The following is a 20585-nucleotide window of genomic DNA, read 5'->3' as shown; positions in this document are numbered from 1 at the left end:
ACTGTCTTTTTTTGCTGATCAGAGCAATTTTCTTATCTTTGTTAAAATATCATTGAATAAGTGTCTCAGCTGCTGCCTCGTCCCCAGGCGTCCTCGTCCTTGGTCGTGCACGGTTCGCTTGGTGTTGTGGGACTGACGTGCACGGTTCGCTTGGCGTTCTGGGCCTGATGCGGACGGGGAAGCGGACGCCTGGCAGATCCTGTTCAGTTTCTTGGCAAAAATGTTCGGTTTCTCGTCAAAAGGCGTTTTAGCGCTTTTAACAAGTTTAACGGTCAAGAAATCAACACTGGGAGCTACGTGGAAGTTAGTACTGTCAACATGGGGATTTTGACGGCCTTTCGGATCGTTTTCGTTGCTCTATCGAGCCGATTCTTTTCAGCGTTCACTGAGGCTGGTTTCAGCAAAGCGGGGGTCCCCTTGCTTTAATCTAATGTTGGCGGGAAATCTAGCTCAAAATCAGCGATTTATCCGGAGAAATGGTATGAAATCTGAGCAGAAGATTGAACAGAGAAAATCCCACTTTGATTGCGAGAAGATCGTCAATGGCGGAGGGTAAAGAATCTCTGCCGTCGTTAGAAATTAAATTTCTTTATAAGCTTAGAACTGAGGGTAAGTTTCGCTTTAATCGATGCCAGAGCTGGTTTGTTTCGTTTCTGAGCAGTGCTTAGCTTCCTTACATTTCGGTATACTTTTATTTGTACCTCTTGGCCGTTAAACTTCAGCTATAAAGTCTATAAGCAGCGCTCCAGAGAGAGCCGTTCAAGTGCTAACAAGTGTTTTATCAAATTAATGTTGTCCAACGTAGGAGATCTTATGAGAACATGACACATAAACAATTATAATGTGTGCTGATATTTTATTCTAGCTAGGTTAACCTCATAATTTACCTTTCTTGACAGAAAGTACAATTATTGAAATTTCAACTTTGCGTAGTTCTGTTTATTTCAGCACTTAATGTGTTAGTGACCAGAGGAGGCAGATCCTACTCAAAATTTCTTTTTACTGATTCAAGTGTTAATATCGAAATTACTCTCCGCTGATTAATTTGTGTGTTTCTCGTCACTGTACTGCTTGATAATGCATTGATACTGTAAGGAGATATAAGGTTTTGGTTACTCTTTTGGAGGATTTAAGCAGGATAAGACTTTGACAAACTTGTAACAAAAAAAAATATAGTTTTTTCTAGTTGTAGTGTCACAGGGAGTGTTTTTTAGTAGGTGTTTTTAGAGAATGTGTGGCAAAACTTTATTCCTAAGGGTAACAAAACACTGGACTATGACAGACAGCAAAACTTAAATCATTTTTGCCGGCCCAAGAGTTTATGGCTGAGGTAGTGTAGGAAAATAAATTGAGATGCCAGGCAATTTTACATCAAAGGGTTTGTTACTGACTCTTAAATGCATTTCATGTGAACATGGCAACTCCTGGCTAACCATATTCAATTTGATTAAAATAAATAAACTGGCAAACCTGGAGTTGCCACTTTTTCCCCAGTCTGCTAATAGCCCACTGCCTCTAGCAGTCTTGGAAAACAATTAAAACACTTTAAATGTTGAATGTATGCTTTGCCTACCCTGCTGCTTTATACCCATGACAACAGCTGTTGTAAGAGAAAAAGATACCTTTTTACATTTTTAAAAATATTTTTAGTAGTACTGATTTTGCAAAACCATTCAGACATTTCCCTTCAATTTGCAAAAGTTATCTAGCCAGGAGGGTTTTACCTGCATGGCCTTAACCTACTGTGAATTTAAATAAGTTGTGCATGAGACAATCTGAGGATTACTGTTTGTACGACAATTTCCTTGGTGGTGCCCTTCATCTGATTATGATCTAGACATAATAGTTAGCCTTCTCCTGAAAATTAACTTGATTGATTTTCTAAAGTGATTTACTACCCTCTTCAACCCTCCATGTACAGTTCACCCCAGCTCCTTTTGTAATTAGTTAATATCAAGTCAGTGGGAGCATAACAAAGGCCTTTAGACGCCAAATTTGCAAGCACAAAGTAAACATTTCTTTTCAGTGGCTAAAAAAGTAAAGAATTTTACAAATACATGTACTATTTTAAATTTGTAAAGAATTACAGGAGAGTGATAAAAAATTAAGAGGGGTTTGTTACTAGAGTTATTTAGAATAGAGAAAATGAGAAAAATTATCTTTCCATTTTTACAAAGCAAGATTTCAAGATGATCTTAAATCATATACCGCACATGAACCATTCTAAAAACTTCATGAAAACAGTGTCACATTCATCAGAAATGCTCTCTGCACCTGCCCCCAAATTAAAAGCCTGCATGGCATGGCATAGGGTACATTCCAAACAATTTAGTTGCCTCAGTTGCATTCACAGCATAAATGGCAGACTCACTGCCACAATGCTTAACAAAAAAAAATGTGTATTTATCCTTAATAAATTGTGGTTTAATGGGAAAAAAGTTACCTACTGGCAATCAATAAAAAAAAATTGCATTGAAAAAAATTACAGTTATGATATCAAACATTTTTAATGTAATTTTTATTTTCAATTAATAAAACAACTATCAAAGGTTGTGCTTGATTACTGATAAGCAGATAATTAACATTTTATTGAAGTAAACCAGAGATAGTAGAAATGACATCCCAAAGACAGATGAATTGTTATTTGTATCGATGGATTCACGCTGTTGTTGCATTATCTTTGTCGCGTTTGGCTTAAATGAGCGTCCATGGAATAACTAACTCGGGCTCTACGAAAAAAATTCTACACAAAACAATAATGGAAAGGATAACTAATTTTCTTGTCATTTACACTCGGATTTACAAGACAACTTCGATAAACGGAAATGAGTACCTGTCTCTCTTGGAGTTCGGAAAATGTCATTAGACATTTCGACGTCTCTTTGCCGTAAAGGATTTAAAGCTTTTTAACTTCACAGAGTGCCTCGTATGCTCCTCCTGGCTCTTCTCAAGCTGAGCTGGGACATGAAGCGTGCGAAAATGGTGGTGAAGTCCGTCGTCTTAATAAGAATATTTTTCATAAAAGATGTGTCCAAGGCGCTTTGTGCTGTAAAAATGCTAAATAGACGGCTCTTTTGCTGTTTTTAATACACATTTTAGGGTTGATGACATTTTGGTCCGCCATATTGAATGCAAGATCTGCCAGGCGCTCCGCGGCTCGCTCCCTAACCATCAATCCCCGCGCTCCCTGTTTTCCCGCCTTACCGCCTCAACGTCCGGCCAATCGGCGCCTGGGGACGAGGCAGTCTCAGCTGTACGTGAATGCTCAGATGCTCTCCATTTTAATGATCTTCTTGATCTGAAATGAATCTTCTAGTAAATCAAAGAATATGTCTATTGGTCTCTAGTAAACAGAAAATTTCTTTTTATTTTATTTTTTTTTGTCTCTGAACAACTTTGAATTTCAGGAATTTCAATCTTTTTAAAACCAGGTCGTGCTTTTGTTTCTGTTTGGAAATATTTATACCTAATCGTACCTTTTTGGTACGCTTCGGTGGCATATCAGGCGAGTTTGGTCGAGCCATGGTTCTCATTTTGGCGAGAGGAGATCAAAGTCGTGATTTCTGATGACTGTTGTTACAGCATAACTATACTTCAAGGCGTCGCTACATTCATACATTGCAGGGCCCCACTGAAAACCACCTTTTTGTGACGTGGGCTCCCTGCTAAAATATCTTTATTATTATTATTCACTTGTAGATCGTCGAACAAAAAAACGACATGAAGGTAGTAAGAGGTTCAAATATAAGTAAAGTGGGTGATATTAGAGGTGGTGATTTGTTTATTTACCAGCCTAAACTTCTCGCCATAGGCGTACGAGACGGGGGGCGAGGGGGGCGGCAGCCCCCCCCAGTGCCAAAATTTTTCGGGCAAAATGCTTGGAATTCGGGCAATAAACCTAGAGAAAAAATAGAAAATAAGCCGAAAAGTTTAGTCAACATTACGTTCAAAACGAATTACATCAACAGGAAATATACAAACTTTGTGGTTCAAAAGTCCAAATTTCCCATTTATCTGCTTTCGTTTCCTCTCGCAAATTGCTATAATCATGTTCGATTTTTCTCGCAAATTCTGGTGACCCCTCAGTCTTTTCCATACCTTGAGCGTTTGCGCACGGTAGATTTAGTACAAGACCTTGAAACAAAGCTGTTTTAAATGTAATGAAGCTAATGCTTTCGACTCAGATGTTTAGTTCTCAGGGCTAGCTTAAAACTTTCAACGAAATGTTTTAAAACCCGTTCATCCCTGAATGTTTTACACGCTTTTCTATGGTGGGAAAACAATGTTATTGTAAAAACAATGTAAAACAATGTAAATTGGCTTCCCAAAATTTAATTTTTGCTGAACTACCTTATTATAGGAAATTAACGCGTCATGAAATTAACGCGAATTTCAAACATTCGCGTTAATTTAAGTCGCGTTAATTTTTGTTAACGTTAATTCCGCACCGTTAATTAAGTGGAGCGTTAATTTCCATGACGTTAATTTCCGTTATTTTGGCACCAATTTCTCGTTACAGTCCAGACGTTCTTGACTCCAAGGAAAAAGCATAATTTTATCTGCCACTATTATTGATACTGTGAAGAACGCTCAAAGTGGTAAAAGTACCACGAACATTGCTTTCGTTCAAGATTATAGGCCTACAAGTGTTGAAATATACTTGTTCCTGTTGTGTACGTCGCGTTAATTTCCTTCATTTTGAAATGTTACCCCTCTTTCGCGTTAATTTCCTTTATTGGAAAGTAATTTTTCCTTTAATTCGCGTTAATTTCAGTCGCGTTAATTTCAAATACCTTAATTAACACAAGCGTTAATTTCCTATAATAAGGTAAACTGAATAAATAAAATATTTCCGAAAAAAGATTCAGTTTATTGACACCTTCGGACGACGCCACGAAATTAATTAAAGAACCTAAAGCAAGCAGGCGAAGTTTGTACACGACTATTTCAATGCACGTTTTATTTTCCGTTTTATATGCCTCTTTTTTCGGCTTTCAACCCATGCCATATTTTTTCGGGCAAAAAGGTCCCCGCCCCCCCCAGGACCGAAGGCGCCCGTACGCCTATGCTTCTCGCAGGAATTGAAGTTTCATGCCTCGAGTTTTGTTAAAACACGCTTCCATAAGAACTGACAGTGACAAATTGTATTTTAGGCATTCAAAAAGAGGTTGAGCGAGGTTCATTTCTCCAATTCTCGGCCCTGTTTGTCTTGTTGTGAAGAAGAAATACATATAAACTGATAACATTTCTTTTTTTTTGCATTCATCCGAATATTGAATTTTCTTTTCTGTAACGTAAATGGAAACTAGGCTTACTGCCGTGAGCTCTAAAAACTAATCACTTATCCCTATAGGTAAACTGAAGATCATAAAATGTAGGAAACAAAAACTCACTAATTTGAAAAATATCCATTAAATTGTTAGAGGAATTGTTTATCCTTATTTGACATTAAACAGTAAGAGACAGTTGATGTGGTTAGACCTCTGCCCGAGGTAACCCGTGGGTAATTGCCTTGGGTTGGGATCGGTTTGGGTTTCTGGTCAGGCTAAGACCTCCGGTTATATTGCAAATAATTACCCGAGGTCAACTTTCGACCTTGCAGTGTATGGCGTCAAATTTAATGCATCATGGAGATCGCAAACCGCGAAAACACTGGTTTGCTTTCGGTCGTTCTTCTGCTTCTTATACGGCAATACCCGGTTAATTTAGTTATCCAAAACTTCGTGTTAAGAAGAATGCGGAGAAGGCGTCTGCGATTACGATTTCTACAATCTCTTCAGATGCTGTATTTGTTTTTATATACAACCCGTCGCCTACAAGTTGCTCGCCGGCCAAGACGTGTTTGGGTATCCCCTCGTAAAATATACTCACGGTGAACCTCGAAAGTTGGCCATGTTTGATGCCGCGTGTGTTGTATTTAGTACGTGCTAGGATATTTGCCGCGATTTTTTTGCGCAACACCACAAAAATGTGCCCAGCATGTGCTGCGGTTTCCGGATTTACTTTTTTCTTTCACCCGATTAGCTGAACTACTCTTGTGGTTAGATAAACCACTGATAAACCCTACTACTTGGTTCGGGAAACGTCATGGGTAATTCTTTTTGTTCTTTTTGATGTATCCATAGTGATTTCCCATGGGCAGAAACACTGCGGGAATAGAGGTCACACACAAATACAGACTTCCCGCGGGTAAAGTCTCAGTTTCCCGTGGGTAAAAGCTCTAGTGGAACCGCCGGGCTAGCAATTTGAGCCAACATATCTCCACAAAATGAAGTCAGCGAAATTTCAAGTGCTTTTCATTGCCTTTGTTTGGATCTTTTCTGAAGGTAAGTTTCAATTTTATAAACAAAATTAATCCTTTCATATCGCTCGCATTTTGCATTAAATTTGCTTCGGGAGTTAGCTGTAGTTAATTCAGAAAACATTTAACTTTGAAGTCTAAAGCACCAAATTATGTAACCAGGTTTCGTGATCGATTAACACCCAACATGCAAGCTAATGTTTCCTCTTTGTTCAATAATTGAAAAGTCCCATCTTCATTGAAGACATAACTTTTTTCCCATTCATAATACACAATGAATAAACACAAAATTAAAATTCTAATTATAAGTGTCGTCGATGTAGAAGAGAGAAACAATGAATAGATGAAAACCAGAGATGAAAACTATAACTTTCAAAACCAGTTATATTGAAATAAGCCAATTTTTTTTTTGCGACAAAGGCCGATGACAAGACTTTCGTGGCAGGCATACTGTTCGTTGATTGATTTAAAGCGATAACTAACCTGCGTAAGAAAACATTTTGCTCTGGTGGCGCCCGCCATGATATCGATACGAAAGACACGAATCATAATAAGCGGCGCGGCCATTCCTACCCGGCGCTAACAAAAGCTAAGTTGTATCTTCCACCTTTAGATATGCAAAAGACTTAAGATATAAAAAACATAAAGTATTCAGCTGTTAATTGTTTTTAGTATGTAGTGTGCCCAAAAAAGGAGACAAAATTAAAAGGAATTTCTTTACTCTTGGTATTCTTTGCTTGAATACGTTTTCTTCGGCAATGAATAGAATCCAGACAATTTATCAAAAATCAAACGTAACAAACAAACTGAAGGCCGATTTTCAAACTCGTTGAGTTTGGCACAAAGTCAAACACCTGTCAACATGTGGTGTTGAAAGAAACTAATTTTATAGAATGTTTTACTAGAATTGTTAAAACATATAAAAGAGCTAATTAAAATTACACACCAGGAGGCGCCAAATTAAATACCGCCATAAATTGCCCAAGTTGACCATGTGTTGAAAAGTAGACATTAAAAAAGTTAAATCAGGCGCTGTTTAAGCCTGACAGACAATCTAATGAGTTTTCTCCCACTGACATCTAATTTCACTCGCTTTAAAACTGAACTCATCTTCACTAGTATTGCTACTGATATCGTGGAGTTTCTCCAGAGGCATGCGGCGTATTTCGACCATCACGGAATAACCAACAAATAGCTACTTTCTTTAAAAACAAACACTGATCTTTTTCTATAGCTGGACATAGTTAAAAATTTCAGCTTTTCTTTTGTTATTTGTCTTTTTATTGTCAATATTATTCACATTAAGTTTAATCTTAGCAGTTTTTTGGAGGTTAAACATGCGACACATATGTCCACAATTTAATAAAAACTCTATGGTCCTTTAAAACTTGAACTTGACGTGAAAGGTCTGGTTATGTAGGAAACAAACTTGAGTTATTTTCATGGCAGGCTGTTTGCCGGTACAACTGTCAAATTTAAGGACGGCCTTAGCTTAATTTATAAATGAGTTAGCCGTGGACGTAACTGACAAAGTAGATTGGCTGGATGAACCTGTCAACAGCTGCCTCGTCCCCAGTCGCATGCGATCGTTGGGAGAAATGCTAATTCCCTTCCCATCACCCACCGCTCGCCCTTCGCGCTCGCTCCCAATCCTCCCACTCGCGCTACGCGCTCTCTCACAATCATCCAACTCGCGACTTTTTATCAGAATCCGCGCTCAATCGGCCTGCCCGGATGGGCTGCTTTTCTAAATGAATGCCAGAATAAGCTCAACCATGGAACCATGCTGATAATAAAAGAAAATTATACCCAAAAAAGCGGACTGAAAGACTTAATTGATAAGTATCATCAGTCAACAGTGCGTCTAAATATTTGCACATGAATGACTGAAAAGAAGAAAATTAAAAATTATCTATCAGATTTAGATTTCGCACAAAATCGAAAATGACTTGTGTGTTGTAAAAGTGTTTTATAGTAAAAAAGACTGCCCACTCGCTTTTTTTACGACTCCATGAAATAGTCGTAATGTTTTCCAAAGAATGAGCTCATATACCATTGCCTGTTAACCAATCAAAACGCAGGAATTGCAATATACCACTATTAGGTTTTAATAAAAACTGATAACATTCTCTTTTTTTTGCATTCATCCAAAAATTGAATTTTTCTTTTCTTTATACACATAAATGGAAACTAGGCTTACTGCCGGGAGTTCTGAAAACCAAACACTTACGGCCTATAGGTAAACTGAAAATCATAAAATGTAGGAAACGAAAACTCACTAATTTGAAAAATAACCATCAATTGTTAAGAGGAATTGTTTATCCTTATTTGACATTTGTTTTGAATAATTAAAGGAGTACATATTATAAACAGTAAGAGACAGTTGATGTGGTTAGACACCGGCGCATTTACGAGACCAACATTATCAGAAACGCTTCGCCGGGCTAGCAATTTGAGCCAAAATATCTCCACAAAATGAAGTCAGCGAAATTTCAAGTGCTTTTTATTGCCTTTGTTTGGTTCTTTTCTGAAGGTAAGTTTCAATTTAATAAACAAAAATAATCATTTTAGTTCGCTTGCATTTTGTATTAAGTTTGCTTCGGGAGTTATCTGTAGTTAATTCAGAAAACATTTAAGTATAAAGCAGTAAATTGGTGTTTGTCTATAGTTATGTCAGAAAACATAATTTTAGAAAAGAAACAGGTTTGGTTTTTGATTAGCACCTAAAATGCATGATAATGTTTTCTCTTTGTTCAATAATTAAGAAAAGTTCCATCTTCTTGGAAGACATAACACAAAATAAAAGTTCTAATTATTAGTGGCTTCGATTCAGAAGAGAGAAACAATAAATAGTTAAAAACTAAAACGAATTGGTGAAATCGTACGAGTAAGATTTCTTATACAAAACAAAGACTGCCAGTGCGTACAGAGCACTTCATATAGCTCACACGTCAAAAACATAATACGCGGCTCCTGATTGGACGTATCATTTTTATCACAAGTGCATAAAGCGATACGCGCAATTTGATTGGTTTGCATTGGCTTGCAAACATTTTTTGCGGCTTTCTAGTGGGTATAACTCAGTATGTATCATTATAAATTGAGCTATCTGCCCTGAAAGTCTTGGTATTATTGGACGAAGTTCTGCAAAATATCGTGACTTGTCAGGGACGACCAATCAATTATTTAGTGACGCCGAAGGTTGAAACAAAACATTAATTTGACGGTATTTTATGATAATAGAGTTGATCAGTCGTTTTATCATTCGATCAGTGACTAGTCGTTTTTTCAGAATTTCTTTGTGTATTTAATATGTGGTGGAAAGCCATTCTACCTTTGTTTTGTCTCAAACAATTTATTTATTCAGAAATATGTAAGCTCATTAGTTCATTTGTACTTGATTGGATCGGAGAAAGGACAAATTTACAACAGGTTATATGGTTATTTTGATCGTTTTTAAAAGTGACATTTTCTATACCGCGATTAAAGCGATGAAGTCTAGTTGATTAAAACATAAATTAGAACCTGCAGCTGAAAACAAGATCAACGTTAAACTCCCAGCCCTGATATTCTGCTGCTTAAAATGAAGTCATACCTTTTAGTATCGTTGCTAATCTCATCGATTTGCGGGTTTTTCTCGGCTGAAGGTATCTCTGCTCCTCAGTAGAAGGCATAACATAAACGAAACATTGTAGTTCATTTCTTGTTCGTTCGCCGCAATTTCGGTCAGCCGTTGACGTAGGAGAGACAAAGTCTGTTATTTCGTTCAGTACATTTTCCATGTTAGCAAGATTAGGCCATATTGAAACAACTGTAGGAAATCTGATAGAAAGCTCAAAACTCGAAACATGGTAACACGAACACTGGTAAAAACTTTATGGTCCTTAAAACTTTAACTTGACGTGAAACGTCTGGTTATGTAGGAAACAAGCACCAATTAAGTTATCTCTTTATGGCAGACTGTCAAATTTAAGGACGGCCTCGGCTTATGAATGCCAGAATAAGCTTAATCATGGAACCATGCCTTACAATAAAACAAAATTATACCCAGAAAAGCGGAAAAAACAAAAACGTTAATTTTCTTATCAAAAAGATAAACAGATGGAAAAGACTCGATTAGTATTATAAGTCAACAGTGAGTCTAAATATTTGCACATGAATAACTGAAAAGAAAAAATAAAGAAAATCAGAATTAGATTTCGCACAAAATCGAAAATGACTTGTGTGTTGTAAGAGTTTTACTTATTTTATAAATAAACCGAATCAGTCGGCACGAGCAAGATTGACATAGACCCAAATTTATAGTTAAAAAGACTGCCCACTCGCTTTTTTTACGACTCCATGAAAGAGTCGTAATGTTTTCCAAAGAACAACTCTCATGTTGTTTATTATAAAAACGGTAAGCAACTCAAAAATAAACTGATCCGCAGTATGGTAATTCCACTCATGTTTATTACAGAAAATAGTCGAAACATTTTTGGATCTTCTGCTGCAATCTTTGAAGGTCCTTGCAAGCCTTCGGCAATTTTCTAAAAGGATTGGAAATTTACGTAATACGGCATATTTCGAACAGATGTTCATCATCAGAGAGTATGAGCTATAGGATAAGTGGAGTTCTTCTAAATTAAAAGCCAATATCTTATCACTAAAGTCTCTTCTTTTCTACTCTGTTTACTACTTTCGTTGTTCGATTGCAACACATGGGTAACCGGGCTTTTATTCAACCGAGAAGACCTGGAATCTAAACTAATTTGCATTTGGTGTTACGGCGAATAATAAAAACACTGGGTAGGAAAACCTTTAACCGTTGCTAGGATATTTTGGTTTTTGGCCAATCACTAAACCGAACAAACAATAGGTATTGTTTTTTAATTTCGTGTCGAGCTCGTAAGATCAATAAGCACTCTCAATTTAGTATGAAAAAGGCGACAAACTTGAGCCTTTCCCCACATGGACGAAAAAAAGTTTGGCAATCGGAAATGCATTTTGGTTTGTTTTGGAGGTGTTCGCAACTCAACGGTGGAAAAAAAAATGTAAATTTCGGATAGTTTTGTGGTCGTTGTTGTTATTTTTGAAGGCTTTTGCTATCGAGTAAGCTGGAGTTGTCTTAAATTGCCTAAACAAGCAACAAGTGACTTTTTACCAGTGCGGCATGAACGGGCAAACACAGGAGCTCACAGGCGCTGAAATCTATGCGTGTGTTTGACTAATTGTTGTTGTGAATATTTAAGCTTCGAAAAATCTGCTTTTACGACTGAGTTTTTGAAATAAAAAACTCAGTTTTTTATTGACGAATTTAAGCTTGTAAGAGCGCGTTTTTGTTTAAGGTATCAGTGTACCCCAAATGACCATCATGCGTTGGAGCTGCCTTACCGTCTGGTAATTAACGCAAACCCCAGAAAAGTATATATTTTCTGAAAGCTTAGGAATTGTAGATTACGGAGATATATTTATTTTTAGTAAAAATATTAATGTTATCCAAAATGAGCGTGTTTTTTTTTCAGAAGTATACGAAAGAAAATGTATTTTGGGGCGTACTTCCCCTTTAATGAGATTAATTACACAAGACGTGTGAAAATGATCACGCGTTGAGCGATAGAATGAAGGTTCGTTTTACTTTAACAATAGAACTTGTTCAAAGCGGTGTCAAATTGCTTCTGGTAGGAAACAGTCTGTTGCATAATTTTATTTCTACCGCTCGTTTTCGTCTCACCGCAACAGTTTTAGAAATGTTAAATCTAAAACAACAAAAACGTGGAGTCGCAAGCATCCTTGTTGCAGCATTCTTTGAACATGAGAAATGCATGGGAAAATGTTTCTTCTTTCACGTATGAAAAACTTTTGCCAGCGCAAGCGATCCAAAACATCTCGTCGAAAACCAAGAACTGTGATATAAAATCACGCAACGGTAGATCGCCGCGCTTCTTTAGACAACCTGTTGACAGCTAAAAGTATCAAATAATTAATGGCAAGAAAAGTTTTTCGTTCATAACTTTGTGTAGAGTCAATCTTTTTCCGTGCTCTTTTTTTTTTTAATGAAAGGTCTTAATGAGATCTACCCGAAAATACCAAAATATATTTTTCTTTAAAAAGGTCAATTTTGGGGTACACTGATACCTTAATGTTTTCGACTCGTCTATATAACACAATTATTTACATGCGGCGTGCAATTTATAATCGTCGGAGAATCCACTACTGTTTCTGGAATGTAGCCGATAAAACTATATTTTCTCACTTACTACTTCTCTCAACATTAGAACGTCAGATTATAATAGTAAAATAAAGAAAAGTAGTAAGAGCGGGCGAGCCCGTATTATTTCAATTTACTTCAAAGCTGATGTTAATAGTTCTTAATTTCAATTCATAGTGCATCTATTTATCGGTTCATTGTTACTCGACCCCGTCGTCCCACAGCCTGAGGGAAAATTTGCCGCCAAAACCTTTATTTAATCCACACTTTCTAGTGCTTTACTGGCGTAATAAAACCACGCGGGATGTTGGAATTGAAGATTGAAGAACTCATTCATTCTTAGCAATGCGCTCAAATTTTAAATATTTGACATTTCATAGCTGTATATTTCATTTTGTATATATAAGAAATTTTAACCTTTTTTAACCATTGTAATTTTTTTGTAAAAAACTATATTATTCAACCCTCGGGTTGCAATTTAGTTTTAATAAAGCATCTATCTATCTAAGCTTGTAAGTCACGCGAGCCGTCAGGCGAGTGATTTACAAGCTTTTCTCGTGTGCTCCCAACATCCCGCGTGGTTTTATTACGCCAGTGCGTAAAGCCCTAGAAAGTACGGTTTATTGCTTTTATGAAATTACTTTAGGAAACGTTCGTAAAAGAAATATAAATCTATTTTATTTTCCGTGATCAAATGTCTTTAATAACATAACATCAGATAAACCAAAAGAAGACATTAAACTAACGTTAATTTCTTCGTCCTTATGTGTATTCAAGCGTAGAAGAGCGGTCATGTCGGGAGGGAAACGGTAGTTTACCGGTACAATAGTACATAGGTTTTTTTGACCAATTTGACCAATCAGAGTCGCGTTGTATCTGAGTTATTTAATAAATATTGGAATGTAAATTTGTAAGTGCTCCATATCGTGTAGCCCCCACGCAGTAGTTTTTCTTTGTGGGGAGGAGTAAAATACAATCGCTCCTAGGCCTTAAAAACGACTGCGTGGGAGGCTGTTTATCATAAACAGGCAGTCTGTACATCGTAAAAGAAGAACTCGGGGATCAAACAATTAAACCTACTATGACACTGAGTGTATGCTGAACACTGACGCAAATCATGAAAGTTCGATTTGTTTTGATATTTTGGTGGTTTGTCCTGCTGCTAAGAGGTAAGCGATTGCTATAGTGAATTATGAAATGAAAAAAAAAAGAATACAATAGTTATTGCACTGTAGGCCGGGCGTAGAATTATTGCTGCTACGTATTCTTTTCTACATTAACTTGTATAACGTGCTAAACGACCATAAGATCAAAGTGGTTTGAAATCTTCGACGTTAAGCAGTTAAGCAGTTAACTCATTTATGCAGTTAACTCATTTATGCAGTTAACTCATAAATGGTAAGTATAGATCAGGTTCGGGCCAGCAATGATATTATAGAAAATAGTAACGCCGTGCATCAATTAATTGATAATGATCGTTTCATAGCTACTAACTCGTCTTATTAAATATTTGTGTTTCATTATATATTCATAATGTCTGGCGGAAACCTCACAAAGCGGCCTGTGGCCTCCTATATATACGTTTTGCGTGATGATACTTTATCGTGAAAAACGTGATTGAGATTGATTTTTTCAATTACACAATTAGAATAAAAATAAGCGATAAAAGAAAAGAACAACGTTTCGCTGTCTTCATGACAGCATTTTCAAGTTCAGTGTCAATGTCAAGTGCGATTAGCCCTGCCTCGTCCCCAGGCGTCCTCGTCCTTGGTCGTGCACGGTTCGCTTGGTGTTGTGGGACTGACGTGCACGGTTCGCTTGGCGTTCTGGGCTCGCTCCCTAACCATCAATCCCCGCGCTCCCTGTTTTCCCGCCTTACCGCCTCAACGTCCGGCCAATCGGCCCTGGGGACGAGGCAGCGATTAGCCTCCTACGCAGACGTTCTTAAAAACGCGTGACGAGCCCAAAGAACGTCTGCGAAGGAGGCTAAAGTGCGATGGCTATTTATAAATATGATTTTAAAATAGAGCGTGAAGAATGCAGTGAAGTATTTTGAATGTAATTAGAGGTACAGAAAAATTAGGAACGCATTGTTTTATGTGAAAAGTTTTGCAAGGATAGAGCCAGATCTTAACACTCAATCTGGCTCTATCCTTGCAAAACTTGTCTCGTTTTATACAAACATGAAATTTATTTCTTTTTATTCTTTGGTATTACTGAATAAGGCCCAGTTTTAACGGAATTATTTCATAATAATAATAATAATAATAATAATAATAATAATAATAATAATAATAATAATAAAACAAAAAAAAAAAATAATAACTTTAATATAATAATATATAATAATAATTAAAAAAAAAAAAAAAAAAAAAAAAAAAAAAAAAAAAAAAAAAAATAAATTTTTCTTATTCTTCCCCCTTAAAGGGGCGAATTCAACTCCCCCCCTTCTTTCGCTCTCACCCTATCCCCCTCCCCCCCCCCCCAATCCCCCGGTGGATGTAAACACCAATGGAGTAAAATTCCCTGTTCTACTTGAAAACCCTATAATAATAATAATAATATATAATATATATATATAATAATAATAATAATAATAATAATAATAATAATAATAATAATTAATAAATGTTTATATAGCGCCTATCCAGGACTGCTTTAGGCGCTTTACAGTAACGTTAAAAAAATTACGATTACTTGAATCACAATATAATAACATCGATAAAAACTCGCTAAAATGAACTGTATAAATCTTAACAATTACAAATGTACATTAAAAGTAATAAAAAGTAAAAATCGCTAAGAATAATAAGTTTGTTAAAAAGATAAGTTTTGAGTTTAGATTTAAAAGAACTTAAATTGCCACATGAGCGGATAAAAAGAGGGAGACTGTTCCAGAGTTCACGAGCGGAAACAGCAAAAGCTCGATAACCATACGACTTCAGATGGAAATTAGTGTGGTTAAGAAGTAATAAGTGTGTTGATCGGAGGGTTCTAGAAGGTTGGTAGTAAGTTAACATCATAATAGCCTTCTTTGAGAAGATAGGTCTCAAACATGTTCTTAAGCTTAGATTTAGCTTAGACTTGTCAGATAAACGGATGCTCTCTGGCAAACTGCTTGAGACCCATAGCACTTCAGATTAAAGTTAACAGAATTCAGGCGTAATGTAGAGGATGACGGCGGAGAGTTCTGGACGGCAAGTAGCGAGTTATCAAGCTGTGGTACCTCATGATAAGGAAATTTATTACAAGTAAGCACAGTTACAGATTGATTCGTTTGTTCTTCAGGTGAAGCGCTGTACTGCAACTTTTGTCACTCCAACAAGTCATGGGATGAATGTGATAGCGAAAACAAGCAGGACCACTGTGGAAACGACGCTACATATGTGTGTTTTAAAATACACCGGCTGGAAATGATAAATGACAAGGAAATTCATCATTATTATAAAGGCTGCGGACCACAGCAGTTTTGCACTGGACAGGAGTGCGCGGAACATGGCCAGGCGTGCAAAGTACATTGTTGTAACACAGACGCTTGTAATGAATCGAGGATTCTTTATGTGAATTACATAACATGCATAACGCTTGCATTACTGACTGCTACTCATCTTCTTTGAACTTAATGTAAAAACAATTATCATGAAAAACACTTAAAAGAAATTGTATGCACAGGTAAAAGGCATATCTATTTGTACATTTATTACAGCTGTTGTCCAGTATCAGCTAAGAGTGACGGAAGTGACTTGAAATTGCATTGACTCAGACACCAACTATATTGCTGTACACATCAACAATTCCTCCGAGTAAGTTTCTGTATAACACATCAGTTTGAGTTTATATGTTCTGAGGGTCCTGAAGGGGGGGGGGGGGGGGGGTACCATCCTTTTTCCCACCCCATTATTTTTCCAAATCCCACTTCCCAGTGGTCAGATCCCATTTCCACTAGGAGAATTCAGAAAAAATCCCAGTGTTATACATACCAGCAATTTTCTCTTCACATCCGCAAAATTATGGCTTCTAAATACGACTCAATAAAGACCCAAAAATTCACGATTGTCGAAGATGTTCTGGAGACCATAGGTTCCTTTTAGACTGTACTATGTGCAAGTAGGGAAGTTTTAGCGAATATTTAGGTTACAAGTTCCTACCAATTCACATTCCTGTCATTCCTGCCTGCAGGAAGTCTGTTAATTCGACTTGTAAGTGTTCTTGTTCTTCCAAGCCTGGTCGGACAGATCATGCTCAGTGTTGTTTTAAGAGTGCTGTCTACCTTTTTCTCAGAGTCACTGTCACTGGTGCTAAAGCTGTCTACCAGTTCGTTAATGAACTAGGTGGCTCATCACTTTCGCTTGCAACTCTTTCTTTGCCTACCTGTAAAAACAAATTTACTGGTTGCAAGACCGTTTCAGTTTCATATAAATTCAGGGGTAAAGTGTCCACACTGTGCACTGTTTTATCTTGTCTGACGGATTTACCATTCATTTTAGCCCACGCTGTCATTTCAGCTTGCTCGTTTCTAGTGAGCTGAGGTTGGCATCTGAATTTTAATGCGAGGTGAGGAAACTGTATGTGATGTTGGTTTTAAAAAAAAAAAAAAAAAAAAATTAAATAATAAAATATTTTTTTTTCTCATTTTATAATATTTTTTTTTTTTTTTTTTTTTTATTATTATTATTTTTTTTTTTTTTTTTTAAAAAATTTAGGGGAACCTAACATAAGCACACCATCAAGTGAACACAAAACACTATTGTATTGTATTGTATTTGCAGTTTGTGATATGAATTTGGATATGTGTAGTACGCTGCTGCCCACTTATTAGAAACCTTTTTCACTGCTTCGTCGACTGATATGCTAAACATGACAGCATATTCATAGAATGTAAAGGTGTCTCTCTTAAATTATGTCATAACATGCTGATTTTCAACGTGAAGAGTTAATTCGACTCTATTTTTAATGTCATTTTGTACACGGAAAACAGTGGCAATCCCTGAATGTTAGCTTTGATGGAGCTGAGAGACTTATTCAAAAGTTCAAGGGATTTTGAACACTTGTTTGGTACCGCCACAGCTGTATACAAATATCGTTGACCACAAATCGAGGTCATTCAGAGAGAAAATAAAACATGCTGGCTAAAAATCTCAAAATTGACACGAAAAGGGTGCATGCTTAAACCATGTTTTGACGTTTCTCAACCCAGAAAGTAAGTGATGTCTCGAGTGGTTATGTTTATTTAAAAATTATCTTATTCCCATTTTTGACATTTTTTTCCCATTCTCAGTGACGAAATCCCAGTCCAAGTCACCTAAATCCCATTTTCCCAGGTCAAAAATAGGTCAATCCCAGTTCCCATTTTACCCCTTCAGGACTCTCTGTTCTGTAATTAAACGATCGGGGAAGCTATTCCACCGAATGAATAAACCATATTCAAGATCGTAGTCGGGGTTGTTGTCTTCTGCTGGTACCAATGCAACTACACATCCACTCTTCAATCTTCTGTTTAAAATAATGTAGGACGTTTGTTCATAAAAAAGTACAGGTTGTTTATATGCTAATGTTTATCTATATTATTCAGTATGGCAACAGATATGTTAAATTCGTAATGTTTAATTTTCAATGCCGTGACACAGATTCTTCTTCAAAGTTAAAAATATAAAATATATTCTACGAGTTTGCAGATTCAGTTTTAATCAATTTTTATACCAATGTTTCCCCAGAATAGTAAATTTTTTTAACTCCCCTGAGTATGTTATACATTAGACCGCAGAGCAAGACGAGTGGGAGGGGCGCACGAAACACTCGCGCGCACAAATCGCACGCCTCGCGAGCCATTTACTATCCACAGACCTCTCTCGAGAGGCCGCTTTTAGAGACGGTCTGGCTGGGCGCTGGAATCTCAGCTGAGCTATCAGATAATTTTTCGACGATTTCTCAGCCGTCAGTGCACACTTCAGCCAATTTCTCAACTAGAGTAAATTTTGCAGATAGTAGACTTAAGGAGCTGAAATCGAGGAATGGAATTTGCTGATAGAAATTCAAAATTCAAAACTTCAAAAACAAAGTAATATGAACGCGATATTGTTTCTATTTCTCTCCGCTCGGCATCCTCGCGAAATCCTCGCCACAGTGCGCGCGTGTGTCACACACGATGTCTCAATTTTTCCAAAAATAAAAAAATTGAAAATTGTCGCACCGTCCATTTCCAGAAATGACATTTAGTTACGGTTTCCTAACCTGATCTCAGCTCTCAATTAAATCACACCCAGAGTCCCAGACCGTCTTAGGTTAGCTTGTACAGTACAGTAGCTTTGACTGAGCAATTATATTCATTTTAATTGTCGTATTGTTAAGATTTGCGCAACAAAAAATAATCTCATTTTTACATGGAGGAATTAAGAGATCTGTTATAAAATTCGAGACTGAACTCTCAAGTTTATGATGAACAGTATATTTTTGCAAGACTGTTATCAGAGTAAGCATTACTATTCAAACAACCCAGACGTTTATGAATTCTCTCATAAGGATAAAACAGTTCATATAAATTATCAAACCTTAACTAACACAATGCTACTGATACTATACAGGGCTATGCGTTCAGCCTGGAGACACAATTTTGATAAGCATCATTTAAACGAAAAAATTAAAAAAGCCAGAGACTGCTCTCTCTTATTTTTTGAGACTTGAAGATACGGCGACTACGGACTATGGACGAGAGGCACTTGAGGACTGGAACGACACATATTCTTCACTTCCGTCGTGAGCTGACGACAATGCGTAGAAGAAGGGTTTTACTTTGTGTGAAAAGTTGAGTACGGACTCATCAAGAAGGCATAAAAAATGAAGGTAAGAAAATTTAGCTGCACGTGTCTAACTTGCAGTCCTTAGTCCGTAGTCACCCAAAAAGTCTTTAATGTTTGAACCCAGGGAGACACCCATATTCATATATATCCCAATCCCATATCCCAATATATTTAGCCGTCAAGGTCTCGGTAAGAGTTCCGCGTGAAAAATACAAACGCCGTCACACACCAATCAGGTATGAAAAATGGCCACTTTATGGAGTCACAAAAGCTTGAGCCACGCCTAGATTGGTCTCCTATAGGAGCTAATGTCAAATCTTCCGACGAACATTCCCGTACCTTTCATTTAGAAGGCCCCCTCAATACCTTATTGTAACTTATTTTTGCGGGACTTAATTTTCGCGATTTTTAATCGGGCGGGGCCTGGGCCCGTTCATATCTGCCGGTTTTTTTTTTTGTCGTGTCTCCAGCCCCGCGGCCCCCCGCTCTTCGTCCGTCACGCAGTTATTATGCGTCGCGATCACTCGCGTACATCACTCTCCTCTGTGTCCCGGCTCCGCTCCGCCCCTTCCGCTCTCCCGTTACCTCTTGCGCTCGCTCCGGGCGCGGCCCGGACGGTTCACTTGTCCATTGGCGGTTGGTCGAACGTCGAAACGTGCAAGCTCGCAGATGTGTCGGCCGGGATCACGTCTCGCGTCGGGACCCAAAGCTGTGGAGACGCTACGGCACAATGGGATGGTCTTAGTCTACTCTTTTTGGCTGATTTGGCTTTCTTTTAAAAAACTGGTGGGTTATCGAACAAAAATTGCATCGTGCGGCATCCGGCTGGCAGTGGTTAAAAGCAAAAGTGACGTGGTAGGAAATCATGTCACGTTCTCTCCGTGACTCGCACGCTGTGTGTTTCTCAGTCTGCTGTCGAACTGTGCGGCGCCGGCCTTTAGCCAAAGCACTGAAGGGTCAGGTGGTCAAACAACCCGCAGATTACTGCTGCAGTTCTTGTTAAATTTAAGACCCGCGTAAATTTATTTTTAACGTTTTGTATTGTATTTTTTCAACGTATTTTTTTGGCCAAATCGCGAAAATTAAGTCCCGCGCAATATACCCGTTCCATTTTCGCGAAAATAAGTAACAAAAAGGTATTTACCCTCCCCCCCCCCAAAAAAAAAAAAAAAAAAAAAAAAAAGTCGCACCAGTGACCTCAACCTCGTCCCCAGGGCCTTCTCGGCGCGGTTTTCAAAATGGCGGCTCGTCGGGCGTACGCTGCCATTCCGGGGCCCTGGGGACGAGGTTGCAGTGA

At 37.6% G+C, this 20585-nt stretch overlaps 2 protein-coding genes across 5 annotated transcripts in view; both read left to right on the top strand.

The window, feature by feature from the left end:
* Positions 1–9833, top strand: part of LOC144644938 (uncharacterized) — a 95667-nt gene extending 85834 nt beyond the window's left edge. Inside the window, exon 8 of the transcript XR_013569216.1 lies at positions 9824–9833. The gene's annotated coding sequence lies outside the window, so the exon portion shown is untranslated. The remainder of the gene's footprint in view (positions 1–9823) is intronic.
* LOC144644944 (uncharacterized) lies at positions 6240–16213 on the top strand. 4 transcript variants are annotated; one of them, XM_078504526.1, is made up of 2 exons: positions 6240–6326; positions 15780–16213. In XM_078504526.1, exons 1-2 carry the CDS (start codon positions 6269–6271, stop codon positions 16106–16108), a joined length of 387 nt encoding a protein of 128 aa, XP_078360652.1. In that variant the 5' UTR covers positions 6240–6268; the 3' UTR covers positions 16109–16213. The 4 variants fall into 4 exon arrangements, with proteins under 4 accessions (XP_078360652.1, XP_078360651.1, XP_078360650.1 ...); XM_078504525.1 differs by lacking the exon at positions 6240–6326 and adding an exon at positions 8531–8834; XM_078504524.1 differs by lacking the exon at positions 6240–6326 and adding an exon at positions 9834–9948.
* Positions 16214–20585: the final 4372 nt, after the last annotated feature.

This window comes from Oculina patagonica, chromosome 2 (genome assembly GCF_052425735.1).
Source record: "Oculina patagonica isolate OP01 chromosome 2, crgOcupat, whole genome shotgun sequence".
NCBI classification, from domain to species: domain Eukaryota; kingdom Metazoa; phylum Cnidaria; class Anthozoa; order Scleractinia; family Oculinidae; genus Oculina; species Oculina patagonica.
This window is presented reverse-complemented; position numbering and strand designations above follow the sequence as displayed.